This window comes from Manis pentadactyla, chromosome 9 (genome assembly GCF_030020395.1).
Source record: "Manis pentadactyla isolate mManPen7 chromosome 9, mManPen7.hap1, whole genome shotgun sequence".
Taxonomy (NCBI): domain Eukaryota; kingdom Metazoa; phylum Chordata; class Mammalia; order Pholidota; family Manidae; genus Manis; species Manis pentadactyla.
In genome coordinates, this window is record NC_080027.1 from 97470034 (window position 1) to 97485083 (window position 15050).

The window sequence follows — 15050 nt, forward strand, 5'->3', positions numbered from 1 at the left end:
GGTACAAGTCATTTCTCTGTAAAATGAAGATGCTGAACCCGATGTCTAATGTTTCCTCCAGCTATTCAAATGCAATTGGCTCCCTCTGACATGTCACTAAGCCTCTGTGATATTTGTTTATGGATCTAAGTAAAAATTATGCTCTCTCATGTCCACCTTTAGGCTCAGAAGTTATGCTAGTGACAGCATGGTAGGAAGCGCCCAATCTGACCGTGACTTCAGTGGGTTTTTGGGGAGATTCATGGAAAAATGCATGTGCTCAATCTGCCATGTTTACCTGGAGCTCAATAGCTACTTTCCAGAGCAGGGGGCTATGAAAGTGGAACCACACTTGTTAGGGTACCATCTCCAATCCACACAGCTGCCTTATATGTTCTCCTGGGGCTCACAATGGCACCCATTCCCAGCTCCACCCTTCAAGGAGGCATGTCTCTGCAGGGGAACATCTATGACTAGGTGATGGTGACCCCACAGAGCTATCACGAAATTCACTATTAGTTTGCATCTTTCCGAAGTCCCACAGTGAGTTGTTAGTGGAGGTTTGGGTAGCAGAGAGCTGTAGGAGTCCAAACTGCTGTGAAGTCATATTTCAAGGGCTTTGGGCACTGTGGACCAGAAATGTCAATCTTCAAGTTCACTGTTGAGCCTAGCAAGTAGATGAGGGGGAAATGCATTTTGCAAGTAAAATAAAAAGGTATTTTATATGGCAGCATGAGCTCTTAATTTATACACAGAGTAGGATAATTAAAGGGATTAGAACACCGTCCCCCTCCTGATCTCTGGGACATCCTTCCCATAATCCTGTAGGACCAGTCACAGGTTTTAGGCAGAGCCCTTAGGTGCCCACTGAAGCGGCTGTTTTTAGGCTGGGGGCCAAGGACATGTGGGTGACGGTCCCCTGCACTGGCATGAATGAGGAGTAAGCAGCAAGGGAAGCCTTGTCTGGTTGCTGTCCCATGCTGTTTCATTATGACCAAAAGCTTCCAAGTGTGCTTTCACTCAGGAAGGGAGAATAATTCCTGCGTGGCAAACCCTAAGAGAGGCACCAGAATGACATCTCCTTTGTCCAGGGATCTGGGGGGAAGGAGAGAAATGATCTGGCACTTTGCTCTGGGCAGCCTGCCTCATGGTGCCCCTCCATCTTCCTGCACAGTCCCCACTCCTGTGTACAGCTCCCCCTTCCACACCCCTCAGAGTGAGCACTGTCAGAAACGGAGGCGTGCACAGGCCCAGATGAGCAGCATTGCAGGGCAGTGACATGCCCCTGGAGTTGGACAAAGGTTGGCTCACTCCTCAGGAAGGAGAGCCCCACCTGGGGATGGCGCATTAGGGAGAGGGGTATGCCAAGGAGAACACAAAAGTGAGACACCCCAACTACCCCTGCACAGAGACCCCAGGAAGCACACAGAAGGCACTGGGAACAAAACAGGGAAGGAAGCCGAAATTGTTAGAAGATTTAAAAAGCTACCAAGAAGATTATGTGAGCACTTCAGGGACCCTGATCAGTAAATGAGGGGAACTTAGGACGCTGTAATTCCTGGAGCTTTCCATATAGACTGTTTCCTCAGACATTCAATAACAATACTTACTGGCTACACTATTAAGTGCCTCCTGTCTCCCAAGCTAGACTTACATTCCCTAATTGAACCCTGAAAGCAGCTCTGCCATGTAGATTATTCTCCTTTCACAAAAAAAGAAAGCTAAGACTAGAATAGGGAAACTTGCTAATGCCACATGTTTGGGAAGCAGTGGAACCCAGGACTATCAGGCTGTAGAGCACGTGCTCTTCCCACAGCATCAGCTACCCAGCTACCCGCCACTCACATTCGATCTCCAGCTATTGTCATTGGTGTCACAAGTAGATGCCCCAGAACTAGAACCTAATCTCTCTTGTGTCTGATTCTGAACTGTTTCTGTAATACCCTACTGCCTTAAGTGAGATACTGATTCCACAAATGGTACTAAAATAGTGGGACATGCAGATGCAAAACATGAGCCTTGTACCATCCACAAAAATTAACTCAAAAATGGATAAAAGAATGCAAATTTAAACCACAATGAGATATCACCTCATACCAGTTAGGATGGCCAACATCAAGAAGACTAGGAACAACAAACGCTGGTGAGAATGTGGAGAAAGGGGAACCCTCCTGCACTGCTGATGAGAATGTAAGCTAGTTCAATCATTATGGAAAGCAGTATGGAGGTTCCTCAAAAAACTAAAAATAGAAATACCATTTGACCCAGAAATTCCACGCTGAGGAATTTACCCAAAGAAAACAAGATCCCAGATTCAAAAAGACATATGCATCCCTATGTTTATCACAGCACTATTTACAATAGCCAAGACACAGAAGCAACGTAAGTTGTCCATCAGTAGATGAATGGATAAAGATGTGGTACATATATACAATGGAATATTATTCAGCCATAAGAAGAAAACAAATCCTACCATTTGCAACAAGATGGTTGGAGCTAGAGGGTATTATGCTCAGTGAAATAAGCTAGGCAGAGAAAGACAAATACCAAATGATTTCACTCATTTGTGGAGTAGAACAATGAAGTGAAACTGAAGGAACAAAACAGCAGCAGACTCACAGACTCCAAGGAGGGACTAGTAGTTACCAAAGGGGAGGAGTGTGAGAGGGGGAGTGGGGAGGGAGGGAGAAGGGAATTGAGGGGCATTATGATTGGCACACATGGTGTAGGGGTGGCATGGGGAAGGCAGTACAGCACAGATAAGACAAGCAGTGACTCTGTGGCATCTTGCTACATTGATGGACAGTGACTGCAGTGGGATGGCAGGGGGACTCGATAATACAGGTGAATGTAGTGACCACACTGTTACTCATGTGAAACCTTCATAAGATTGTATATCAATGATACCTTAATAAAAAAAAAAAAAAAGAAGAGAACATGGATAAAAAGTCTAAATGCAAAACCTATAACTATAAAACTTTTAATAGAAAACATAGGAGAAAAATCTTTATTGCTTTGGATTAGGCAAAGATTTCTTAGCTATGGCATCAAAAGATGATCTATAAAAGGAAAATATTGAAAACTGACTATATCAAATGTAAAACTTCTGCTTTTCAAAACTGTCAACAGAATGAAAAGACAAGCCATAGTCTAAGAAAAAAATTTATGAAACATACATAAAAGACTTGTATACAGAATAAAAAACTCAAAACTCAGTAAGAAGAAAATACCTGATTTTTAAAGTGGGCAGAGATTTGAACAAATGTATCATAAAATAAGATACACAGATAGCAAATAAGTATGATAAAAAAATACATCATTTCTGGAAATAAACACTACTTAAAATGTCAAAAAGAATAAATTCAATTTAATCTTAAAAATGCATCATTTGTCATTAAAGAAATGCAAATTAAAACCACAATGTGATATTGTTACACATCTACTGGAATGACAAAAAACAAGAACAGAGGAAAACTGACAAAATCAAGTGCTGAAAAGGATGTGGACTACCTGGAACTCTCATTTGTTACTGTGGGAATACATGATGGTACAACTGCTTTGGAAGACAGTTTGGCAGCTTCTAATAAAGTTCAGCATATATTTACCATCAACCCAGCAGTCCTACTTCTGGGTATTTACTCAAATGAAATGAAAATTTATATTCACACAAAAACCTGTAATGTGAATGTTTACAGTGGCTTTATTGATAATCACCAAAAACTGGAAAAGAACCCAAATGTCCTTCAATAATGTCCCTCAATTGGTGAATGGATAAAAGAAACTGGTATATCCACGTAGTAGGACACAACTTGGCAATAATAAGGAACCAAGTGATGAGGTGACAGAGTTACAAGTGTGTGTAAAAATAACACGGTTGAACATGAAGCACATTATTCTAAGTTCTAAGTAAAGGGAGACAGAATCAAATGGCTGTTTGGGTCAATTTATATGACATTCTGGAAAAGGTAAAGCTATAGTGACAGGAAGCACATCAGAGGTTGGCAGGCACTGGAAGTGGGGGGCAGGGTTGACTACAAAACAGCACAAGGGAACCTAGTGTGGGTGGTCAGACTGTTCACCCATTGACAGTGGTGGTGGCTGCAGGCTGGCATTTGTCAGAACTCACAGACCTGTACATTGCAAAGAGTGAACTTCACTGTATGAAATTATATTTCAATATTTAAAAAATAAGATAGGGAAAGTGTATCAGTTATTTATAAAATTATAGAGACAGCAGTGGAGTGGTTAAGCCTCTGCTGTTTAAAACCCCAATTACCTCATCTGCAAAGTGGGAGTAAGAGCAGCCCTCAGCTCATAAAGTCATGGAGACTAAACGGGAAGAGGTGTGTATTGTCAGTCAGCAGAGCACCTGGCACTCCGTTGGGGCCCCAGAACTTTTGCAGGCATCATGCTTATAACGCTCTTGGAGGAAGATCACCTCATTCTACGACACTTCTTGAATACAGTGTGCTTTGTGCTGGGCTGGGGACTAGGCCTGGCTCACAAGCATGCACACTTGTGTCACATAGTAGCTGTTGTCACCCATCTGCTCCCTGAGCTGGAGCTTCTTGTCAACCACAAGCCAGAAGAAAAGAATTTTTGTGCAAGAATCAGAAAGACCATGTGATGGAATTCATGTCACCACAAATTGTGGAGAGATCCTCTTCTCACCCCTGGGTGGACTCTGGACAAACCAGAGCCCCCTGAAGCAGCCTGGGGAACACAGGGGCCGGTTCCCTGGGGAGAAGCACCAGAGCCTGCATCCTGTGAGGTGGGGAGTAGCCCTACTCCAAGGCGAACACAACAGCCACCTGGTCTCTCTCCCAGCCACCTTTATGGCCCCTTGTGCCGTGCACAGAAACCTCTCCCAGTATTTCATGGTGACACGGCAGATGTGATTATGTGGTGGTGAAGTCAATAAATTTCTCTTCCCACTTAAATAGTAATGACAGGCAGCACTGTGTCCACTCCAGGGAAACCCATCCTTCCGGTTGTCTGGAGAAGACAAGCAACACACAGTGACTTCAGGTTTTACTACTAAAAAACAACCTCTCCCTGTCTTGTTCCCTCTCTCTCTTGCTCTCTCTCTTACAGACACACACACACACACAGAATTCTTCCATCCCCTGCCAAATCTTCCTAATCTTCCTGAAGATAACATAACTCAGTTATGGTGAAAACTTTAGACACAGGAAATACATTCTGCTTAGATTGTTAAAACTTGAAATACAAAACAATTCAGAGCTGGTCAAGCTCATCATCCCACCACAAGGAATTTCTGCTTACAATTAATTTAGCAAAATAGAGCAAAGGCAGCCGAAAAAAGTCTTGATCTGTTAATGACCTTTAAGAAGTCGCTCATATTTCAAGTAGACTCAAGTTACCATAAACTTGTCTTGGGCAGAGAACACTCACTTCCTGTGAACACGGCTTTAATACTAACATTCCTTTCTGCCTTCTCAGACATCCACTGTGCCTTCGTCTGCTTCAATCCTGCCTTTGCCCCCAGTGATCACAGTTGGGCTGTAAAAGCCTGGTTGAGGGGCAGCACACACAGGACTGAGGTCCAGCACTTGAAGGCCTTTCTCTGTAGGATGCTGGGCTTTCCAGGGCTCTGTAACGCACAGATGGCGTGGAGGCCTCAGAAGGGACTGAAGGAAAGAGTATCTCTGGAAAGAGGCTGAAATAACTACCACAGACAATAATTAACACTACTTTATTTCTACAGAGAGAAATAAGAAGGCGTGGACTTAGTGGTGTAGCATCAAGGAATGAGAAGCTATTTGGGGCTTTACCCCTACAGAGCTATTTGTTAGACTATTTTCAGAACAGATCCACTGTCAGAAGGACTCCACTCAATCTCTCTCCATGTAAGGCCCTGAGATAAAGAAAAAGATACAGATTCCTTCTCCAGACAGGCCAGTAACAGGTGGGAGTTGCACACATGTGCTTGAAAGGCCCGAAGGATTACATCATCATTTCTCCTCACATTTTCCTTTGCTTCCAGGGACCTGAACATTTACCTATGTACTTGAAAGGCAAATTGCAGACTCCCAGTCAGGATGCTTGGACGCCCAGACTTTGATGTGCCTCCTCTCTACTTCAGACCCATAGTAATGATAAGTAAAGTCTAAAAAAAGAAACCAGAAATAGCTCTACTAAGTCAAAAACAAGATAAACATCTCCCTGGACCAAACACAGAACAGACGCAAAGCAATAAGCACAGAAGAAGCTGGGGCCTGGGGTCTGCAAGCAGGCAGAGACCCAAGTTCAGCTCCTGCAGTTAAGAGAGACTAAAACTGCTTCACTTTGCCAGGTGAGTGGAGTCAGCTTTAAAGCTTAAAAGCCAGTGATGAGCTGGAGCTCCCTTGTTTATGAAGAGGCTGAAAATATACAGCTGAGGATCTGTTCCCTTGGTTGACATGTTTATAGGCAGCTCTGGGCCTGGAAAGGCAAGAAGACACAGAATCTCTCTAGGTACGGAGCTGAGATGCCCAGATGCCCACCAGCTAAGTAACCGGATCTGCACTAGCCCCAATGTCACTGCGGTGCAACAGGGCCAAGGGCCATTGAGCCCTGGTTCCGAACTGGGACCTCAGGGCTCTGGGAGAGGCAAGTGCAAAGCAACCAGACGGAAGAGGTGAGCACAGAAGGACAGAAAGGGACAAAAGCTCAACCCTTTCCACCAAAAAAGAGCCTGCCATGCAAGATCCTGAAGTGCTTAGTGAGATGCAGTGCTAAGCAACACGCCAGCAAAAGCCAACACTCGGACATGATTCGGACATGATTTCACTCCTGAACATAAGCTATGGCGCTGACTGACCAAGACTTCAAGAATCATTAGGATGCTCAAATGGACAAAAATAGAGTTGTATGCATTAGGAGGGACTGAGAGTTATGAAACACAACAGCAGTGAAACACAAGCTGGGCGATATGGTAGAAAAGTGAGTTTGATATCCTGGAAATAAAAAATAGTCATTAAGCCAACTCAGTGGCAAAAAGCATCCCTCAAATGTGACTTACGGGAGTGTCAGATTGGAAACATGGAAGAGACAGGACAGGGGTCTCTCTGGGGACTAGGACGTGGGCAGGAGCAGGAGCCAGAGAGGGACAGGGCACAAATGTTCTCAACTGGGCCCCAGTGCTTTGATTTTCAGACCGTACATGTGGATCACCTTAGTAGAAATTAAAATACAAACCGTAAAAGACTGCTTGCAAGATGAAGCATTAATGAGGGGCTATCTGAAGGCTATGCAATCCTGCCTTTCCTCTGCATTGCCTCAATTTTATTCTTGACATGAAGCAAACTATCAGAGAGAGAACCAAGATTACATAATTTTTGCCTTTCCTGTCAGTTGTTTTATTAAGTTACAACTGAAATTATGTCAAGGAGCCATGTTGAGGAGTATTATAAAAATCAGCGATCTGAATCCTTGCAGAAAGCCTGGCGAGAACGTTGACCATTCAATCTCAGGGGGACCCTTCGTGAGTGCCTCGGGCCTTGGGGTAGAAAAACTGGGAAACATGAGTGTGTCCAATCTTACAGCTACTGTACACTTTGAATTAGCCTTTTAGCTTTGGCTGCTGGGAAATGTAGAGTAAATTTGTGATTTATTTCTTGTCACTGTACAAGATCATATGATGAGTTCTGGGTACTAACCTGCATTCATCTTATTTCTTGTCATTCCTATTTCACAAACCGAAATAAAATTCATTGCTCTGTATTACACACACACATGTATATACTTATATACACACATGTATATGTATATGTGTGTGTGTGTGTGTTACCTGCAAGCCACTTTAGAATCTTTTGAGTGGGATAAAACACACTGTGGGAGAGGAAAGGGCAGGAAAGGGGAGGGGAGAGGAGAGGAAAAAAGGTGGACTAGAGCTTGAAGTCACGGCTTTGGAAGATTCAGAACATCAGCTAAGAGTTTGAAGTTTGTCCTGAAGATCAAAGATAATGCTAAAAATAATTAAAAAATTCAGAGCCAAGCAATGACATAGAAACAGTGGTATTTCACAAAACTGCTCTAGAATAGTATGCAAGATGAAAGGGAAGAAAGTGAGGGCCACCTTCAGTAATCTAGGAGCAAGGTGATAGGGCTGTGAGTAAATTGATGGACACTGTGTTTCAAAAGAAGGATCAAATATAACAGGCTTTAGGGAAAGAAAAGTGACATGGCAAGTAAATATAGAGTTTTTTTTTGCAAAAAAGCACGTACTATCCACAAACATATGGAAACAATCAAGTCCCTTTGGTCTGTTCTGCTTCTCTTTCCTGGGATTCTGACTTGGGCAAGCCACAGGAGAGGCCAAATCACTCCAAAACCTCCCTTAGAAGGTAAGTTTTATTTCTTCCAGAAATTAAGCTGCTGATGACTACAGATGACTCCACACATGCAAATTACACTATCTATTAAAAGGCCTCTTGCCTTCCTGAAACATGATATCATGCAAGTCCAGTAAAATGCAGATGTAGGAATGCAATAAATATTGCTTGGTGCAGAAATCTGTTGAGAGGAATTTTCTAGATTTTAAGAAAAGCAGAAAATAATCTTGAAAACTTTAAATTTAGAAACTGGAGTAAATCTAATTTCAACTGAAATAATTTTGAATATATGATCTTTGGGGAATGCATCAAGTTTAATTTACCTCTGTATTATTTTTTCAAAGTAAATCACCAACATTGACTTCAGAAGTGATGTTTATAGCACTAAACAGAGCAAAATTCTCAGATACATAGAATCTTGAAAATATAACTGCTGAGCTAATTGCAATCAAGTTTATATTCTCATCTAAATACATACCCTCCTCACTTCTACTAGGAAACATGAGATAATAGAGCTGGAAGGGGTCTTGAGACCAGCTCGTCTAATTCCCTTGTATTGCATACAGTTTTTGTCTTTCTCTGGCTGATGTATTTCAGTTAGCATAATACCCTCATGGTCCACCTGTGCTATCACAGATGGCAAGATTTCCTTTTTTTTAGGGCTGAATAATAGTCCATATACATAGACAGAAACACCACATCTTCCTATCCATTCACCTGCTGATGAACACTTAGGTTGTTTCCATGTCTTGGCTATTGTGAATAGTGCTGCAGTGGACACAGGTGTAAAGATATCTTTCTGAGTGCTTTTGTTTCCTTAGGATAAATATCTGGAACTTGGATTGCTGGATCTTACTGTAGTTCTATCTTTAATTTTTTGAGGAACCTCCATACTGTTTTCCATGCTCACTGCACCAGCTGACATTCCCACCAACAGTGCAACTTTTCCCCATATCCCCATCAATACTTGTTATTTCTTGGCTTGTTGATTTTAGCCATTCTGACAAGTATGAGGTGATATATGATAGTGGTGTTGACTTATATTTCTCTGATGATTAGTGATGTTGAGCATCTTTTCAGATGCCTGTTGGTTACCTGTATGTCTTCTTTGGAAAAATGTCTATTTAGATCCTTTGCCCATTTTAAAATCAGATTTCTTTTATGCTATTGAGTTGTCTGAGGGCCTTTTATTGCAGATGAAGGAACATATCCGAGAGGTTGAATGACTTGCCCAAGATCACTCAGCCTGTTAAGATACAGAATAGACTGAATCCAGCAGAGTAATCGAGTACCTTCTGGCTGGGCTACAGCATGCTCAGAGATTTGGTTAAACATTATTCCTGGTATGTGTGTGATGTTGCTTTTGGATGAGATTAACATTCAAATCCATAAACTGAGTAAAGCAGATGGCCTTCCCCAGTGTGGGTGAGCCTCACAATCAGTGGAAGGCCTGAACGCACAGAGAGGATGACCCTACTACACGTAAGAAGGGGCTACTTAATGACTGCCTTTGAGCTGAGACATTTGTTTTCCAGCTTTTAGACTCAAACGGAGACACTGGTTCTTCTGGGTCTGACTGGTACTCTGCCACTAGCTCCCCTGAGTCTGCCATCTACCAACTGCAGATCTTGGGACACCTCAGCATCCACAATCACATGAGCCAAATCCTTCTAATAAATCTCTCTCTCCCCACTCTCTTTCTCTCTACACACACACACACGTGCACGAGCATCCTACTGGCTTTTTCTGGAGAAGTCTAATACCATATTAAACATTTAGCTCAAAGGAAGAAAGAAAATGGTCTCAGCAGATATGATTAGACACTGTAGATTGCCTGCCCAAAGCCATGCACACACAGCCTTCCTCTTGTTTGCCTCAAGTATAAAGGCTGAAAACCTAGAGTGTAGTTTCCTCACCTCTGTTACAGCTCCAGGTGACCAGGTGACAGTTCCAAGCAGTAAGATGTAGGTGGGAGTCCCTGGGAGGGCTTCCCTTTGTTCTCTGCCCCGTAGTGCCCCTTCTTCCCCACATGCAGGGCCTGGACACACCGACTGGGGGCTGGGGGCATGGCCATCCTGGGACCACGAGGACAGAGACACAGGCTCGGGATGGCCAAGGGGAAAGACAGAGGGTTTCGGGTCTGCGATGAGATCTGTGAGTAGCTGCTCCCACCTTGGACTCCCCGTGAATTCTTGAAACAAATAGGGCCCACTGACCGAAGCCAATTTTAGTTGGGTTATCTGTTATTTGTAGCCAAACTCTTTCCTAATACACTGTTCCAGCCAGATTTCAATGACATCAATAAACCAAAAATGAACATGACCCAATTTCAGTAAAATGTAAACACTTATACAGGAAATTTTTGTGGGGCTCCCGTATAGAAGACATATAAGAGGCACCAAATTCAAAGGCCTTCCCATTCCCAACAACCAAAGATGCTGTTGGGAAGCTGGCTTGCAGCCTGCCATTCCAGATTACAGCCCAGGGAGAAATCCCAGGGGATCCCCCATAATTCCTGGCAGCCCTGCTGGTGGCAAAAAGCTGACACTAAAGTGGACTGAATCTTAGGGAACTATTAGCAGTGGATCCAACTTTTCCCATTTAATTCCTTATTCCTAAATGTCCCCTTTAATTAAGAATCAATCATGTCACTGATACCTGCATCATTAGAATGTGCTGATGATCCTTTCTCATACAGTGAAACCTGTGACCTCTCTAACCTTGATTGGCGCCAGAAGTCACAAGTAGTGTGGTATAACAGAAGGGGCACTGGATTTAGTCAAACATATGAGTTTGAGACTTGGTTCTGTCACTTTTTTCTTCTTCCTATCCCAGAGACACATCTCTGAACCTTTCTGAGTTCTGTCTTCTAATTTATAAGAATTCCAACAAATGTAAAACACTCTACAGAAGTAAGAATTCATCAGTAATCTGATCATGTACAAACTAAAAGTAAGTAGGATCAATGTGAGGTGAGTATATGAGTATAGGAGTAATATGGGAAAAGTCCATTCATTATCTTTATGGCATTTATTTTGGCTCTTCTTCCTTTTCAGAGAGTAAACGTTGCCAGGTAAGTGATCTCCATCTGATGAAGGGTCACAGCAAAAACTTACAGGACAAATTATGAAGAAATAGAAAACCAGATACAACTTGGTGTGTTTATTGCTGAGCAATACCTTTTACCAATCCAGTAACTAAACTGTCCTGTTAGAAGCTCTAATAGCACTCTGGCCTGTAGCATCCCTTTAATTACATATTTAATGCCTACACTCCCTCTAGACTCTAAGCTTCCTGATCCTTAATTGAGGTTAAACCTTATTGCTTGGTGGGTGATTGAAGTTCCAAGAAATAAAATACAATGTATTATTTTACTTTATTTACCTTTGTTTCCTGCTATGCATTGAGGGTCATTTACTTTTAGATTAATGAAACAAAAGCAGAGTTCTCTGAAAGATCACTGGGACACTGTCTGCAAGATGCTCTAAGCAGGTTCCGCGCACCATACCTTGTCCTGGGTTTGACACCGGCCACAGTTGCATTCAAAGCAGTACTGGTCCCTCAGCTGCTTCTGACGCTCCACACTGGTCATCAGTATGTCCAGGTAGCAGATGGTGAGCTGTGGAGGCCAGAGAGGGAAGGGCCACATGGTGGGTGTGCTCATGCCTTTAACAAATGGTTATTACTACTGCTGATTATTAAGTAGAACATAGTTACTCTACAAACCAAAAAAGTGTATGATAGAAGATTCTTCACCCAAATAGTCACGTGTAAAAATCTTAATGCATTACCTTCCTAGTCTGGTAATGTGGTGAGCACATGTGCATTAATATAGTAATTTTAAAAAACTGGACTCATGACCTCTAGACACTCTTATGCCTTACTTCTTATTTACTAAACAGTAAAGTATCAAGAGCTATTGTATGTTTGGTATTACTAAGGTTTGGTAACAAATTCTATAGCCACTGGCAATCAGAGAAGCCAAATTAATCCTGGCACCCAACTGGGTGACAGATGATACAGCCACACTGCTCTTAACTCCTAATCAATTTCTATAGCTGCCTCATGGAATTTAAGGTCAACCACATTTGGCATCTCAGAAATTAGGAGACAGTTCTCTTACTCCTAATTAGTTTTTTTTTTTTAAAAAGGAATAGTTTCTAAATAGGGAGAATTTAATGTCAGAGTACAATCACCAATGGAGGCTGTAAATTGACTTCCTTGGACCCTTTCAAATATAGTCACTGGGGAAGGTCATAGATGAGAGGGCACAGTTCAGGAGTCCTCAGGCTTCTCTTTGGCACTAAGATTCCACTTCCAGTCACAGGTCTTTAGGTAACACCAGTACGCTTAAACATTTCTCACTTGACTATCTCCGATGCACTGAAGGTCCACTTCAAAATATACAGAACGGAGCCCCTGATTTTCCCCCCAACCTGTTCTGTCTCAGCCAGAGCCTCCCAATCTCAGCTGACAGTAATTCATCCTTTGTGTCATCCAAGCTGAAATCTCAGGATCATCCTTGCCTTCTCTCTTTCACACCCCTCATCCAACCCACCGGGAATTTCTGTGGCATTGACATTAATAACACATCCAGAACCAACCCCCTTTACCTTTCCCAATGCTACTGTCCTGGTCAGAGCCACCATCATCTCTTGCCTGTAAAATGCAAGTCTCCCTGCTTCTCCCCTCTGCCCCCTGCACTCAAAACCTGAGCCAGTGATTCGCTTAAAATGTTAAGCCACAGCAGATCCCTCCTCTGCTCAAAACACCAGCAGCTCCCCTTTTGTTTAAAGGCCAAGGCCTCACAATGGATTCCTGCAGTGCGACTCAACATATGGTAACACCCTGCGGGTTACTAGTCAGTGATGAAATGAGCAAGGAAATGGTAGTTAAGATTTAGAAACTTTTATAACAATTTGGTAAGGGAAATTTTAGGTGACTCCAATAACAAAACACTGGGCTTTTTACTTTATATGTTTTGTAAATTTCATTTTTTTCTAGTAATTCATTTACATTAAATTTTACAAAAATATCAGTCTGTCTTGGATTAGGAATGATACTACTACTACTAACAATAATAAACTGGCCCTCATCACAGGCAGTAAGAGCAGCAGTGGCTCCACAGACCCCAGCCTGGTTTCCTCTGGGGACTCATGTCCTCCTGCACCCTTCCCACTGCCCCAGCGGGCCAGCCTCCTCCTGTCTTCATGCCCTCCCACGCCCCCCATTTCCTCTGTGCCTCCTCCAGAATCTGCTATGGTGACCGTCCACCCCTCCTCTGAATTTCAATCAGACCTTAGTTCTCCCCGAGGTCTAACCGGGCCACCCTATTTAAAACAATGATCTGATTCCCACGGCACCCCAGGGCCCTACTTCCCTCACCCTCTGCTCTAGTGTTTCTTTTTCTGCAACATGTCAGCCCACAACAACTGTGTGAATTACTTCATTATTCACTTGTACCTGTACAGGGTAATGACGGGGGTGTGTGCGGTGGGGAAGGAGCGCCGGATTATCTGCTGAAGGAGATGACACAGACTCCCTGAAGCAAAACCCTCCATGGACTTAAAATAACACAGCTCATGTCTACAGAGCATGATCTTACTTGTTTGAAAACCTAGTGGAGCAGAGAAGGCCATTCTCTGACAGAAGACAACCTCAGGATGGCCTCACTGAAGCAGTGGAAAGGAGGCCTGGTCGGCCAGCTGGGCTGTCAGAGCCACCGCAGCCCTCGCCAGCGTGACAGAGGCCGCAGGCTGATCAGGCTGGCGGCTCTCCCTAGACACTTCATGTGCGAGGCAACGATATCGCGCTGCTCCACACACAGAAACAAGGGTATCTGTGCTTAAGCAATGTAGACAATGACAATATTGAACATCTGCTATGCACTAGGCACTCACCTAGTGAGGCAGCACAAGACAATGAAACCAGCAAAAGCCTGGGATTCCTCTGGGTTTGGCACCCACATCTCTTGATACTTCTTTCACAGTAACACAGCTGCTTCTCCTGCTCCTGGGGCTGCAGGAGGGACCAGCTTTTCAAGGAGCCACTGCAGCACCACCCCAGCAGAAATGCTCCAGCCCTATTGAGTGATGCACTGTGACAAGAGGGCCCCCTCAGCTGGGACCACAGCCACTTCTTAATCCCCGAAATCTTCCCTCTCTCTGTCCCCTCTTGGGTTAACTCTAGGACGCTAATTCTCAGTCCAACCCATGTTAGCCAGCAGCCCGAGCTATCACACTGGATCAGCTGGCGGTGGCTACTGGGTGGTTACGATGTGCCCACGTGAAGCCAACGGATCTAGGGCCTATGGTGCTGGAGAAACGTGCTTGGCAAAGCCACAACTTTGTGACAAGGACTGAAACCCACAAGTGGTGATGCCAGGCAGTGAATGGGCAGTAGGAGGCTACATATTTCATTTATCCCCAATAAATATGCTCATAGCACCTCCCTTGCTATCTGGTAACTGCTAATAACCATTACCTAGGCAAGCAATGGCTTTCCAACTGGCTTCCATCTTCTAAACTGCTTTGAGAGAGATCTTCCTACACTTGTTTCTGATCCTGTCATCTCTCTGCATGAAGACTTCAATGGTTTCTCACTGCCTGTGGGCTACAGGCACACAGGATATGCCTCCCATCTGATCCTGTCTGCATTTCTAGTCTCAACACCTCCCCGTCTTGCATCTGTCAGTTGTGTACATTGCTACACATCTAAAACAGGGCACCCCTGTTT

The 15050-nt window shown here is 43.6% G+C and overlaps 1 protein-coding gene and 1 long non-coding RNA gene across 5 annotated transcripts in view; both read right to left on the minus strand.

Moving 5' to 3' along the window:
- Positions 1–15050, minus strand: part of SMYD3 (SET and MYND domain containing 3) — an 807351-nt gene that overhangs the window by 139092 nt on the left and 653209 nt on the right. For all 4 annotated transcript variants that reach the window (XM_057507857.1, XM_036918391.2, XM_036918389.2 and 1 more), the window contains one exon: positions 11824–11934. In XM_057507857.1, the coding sequence (XP_057363840.1) occupies positions 11824–11934 (111 nt within the window). The remainder of the gene's footprint in view (positions 1–11823; positions 11935–15050) is intronic.
- Positions 3741–11816, minus strand: LOC130684940 (uncharacterized). The gene is made up of 3 exons (XR_008999327.1): positions 10232–11816; positions 6003–6109; positions 3741–5857 (listed from the first exon to the last, which is right to left on the minus strand). It is a non-coding gene; the product is annotated as an uncharacterized LOC130684940 (long non-coding RNA).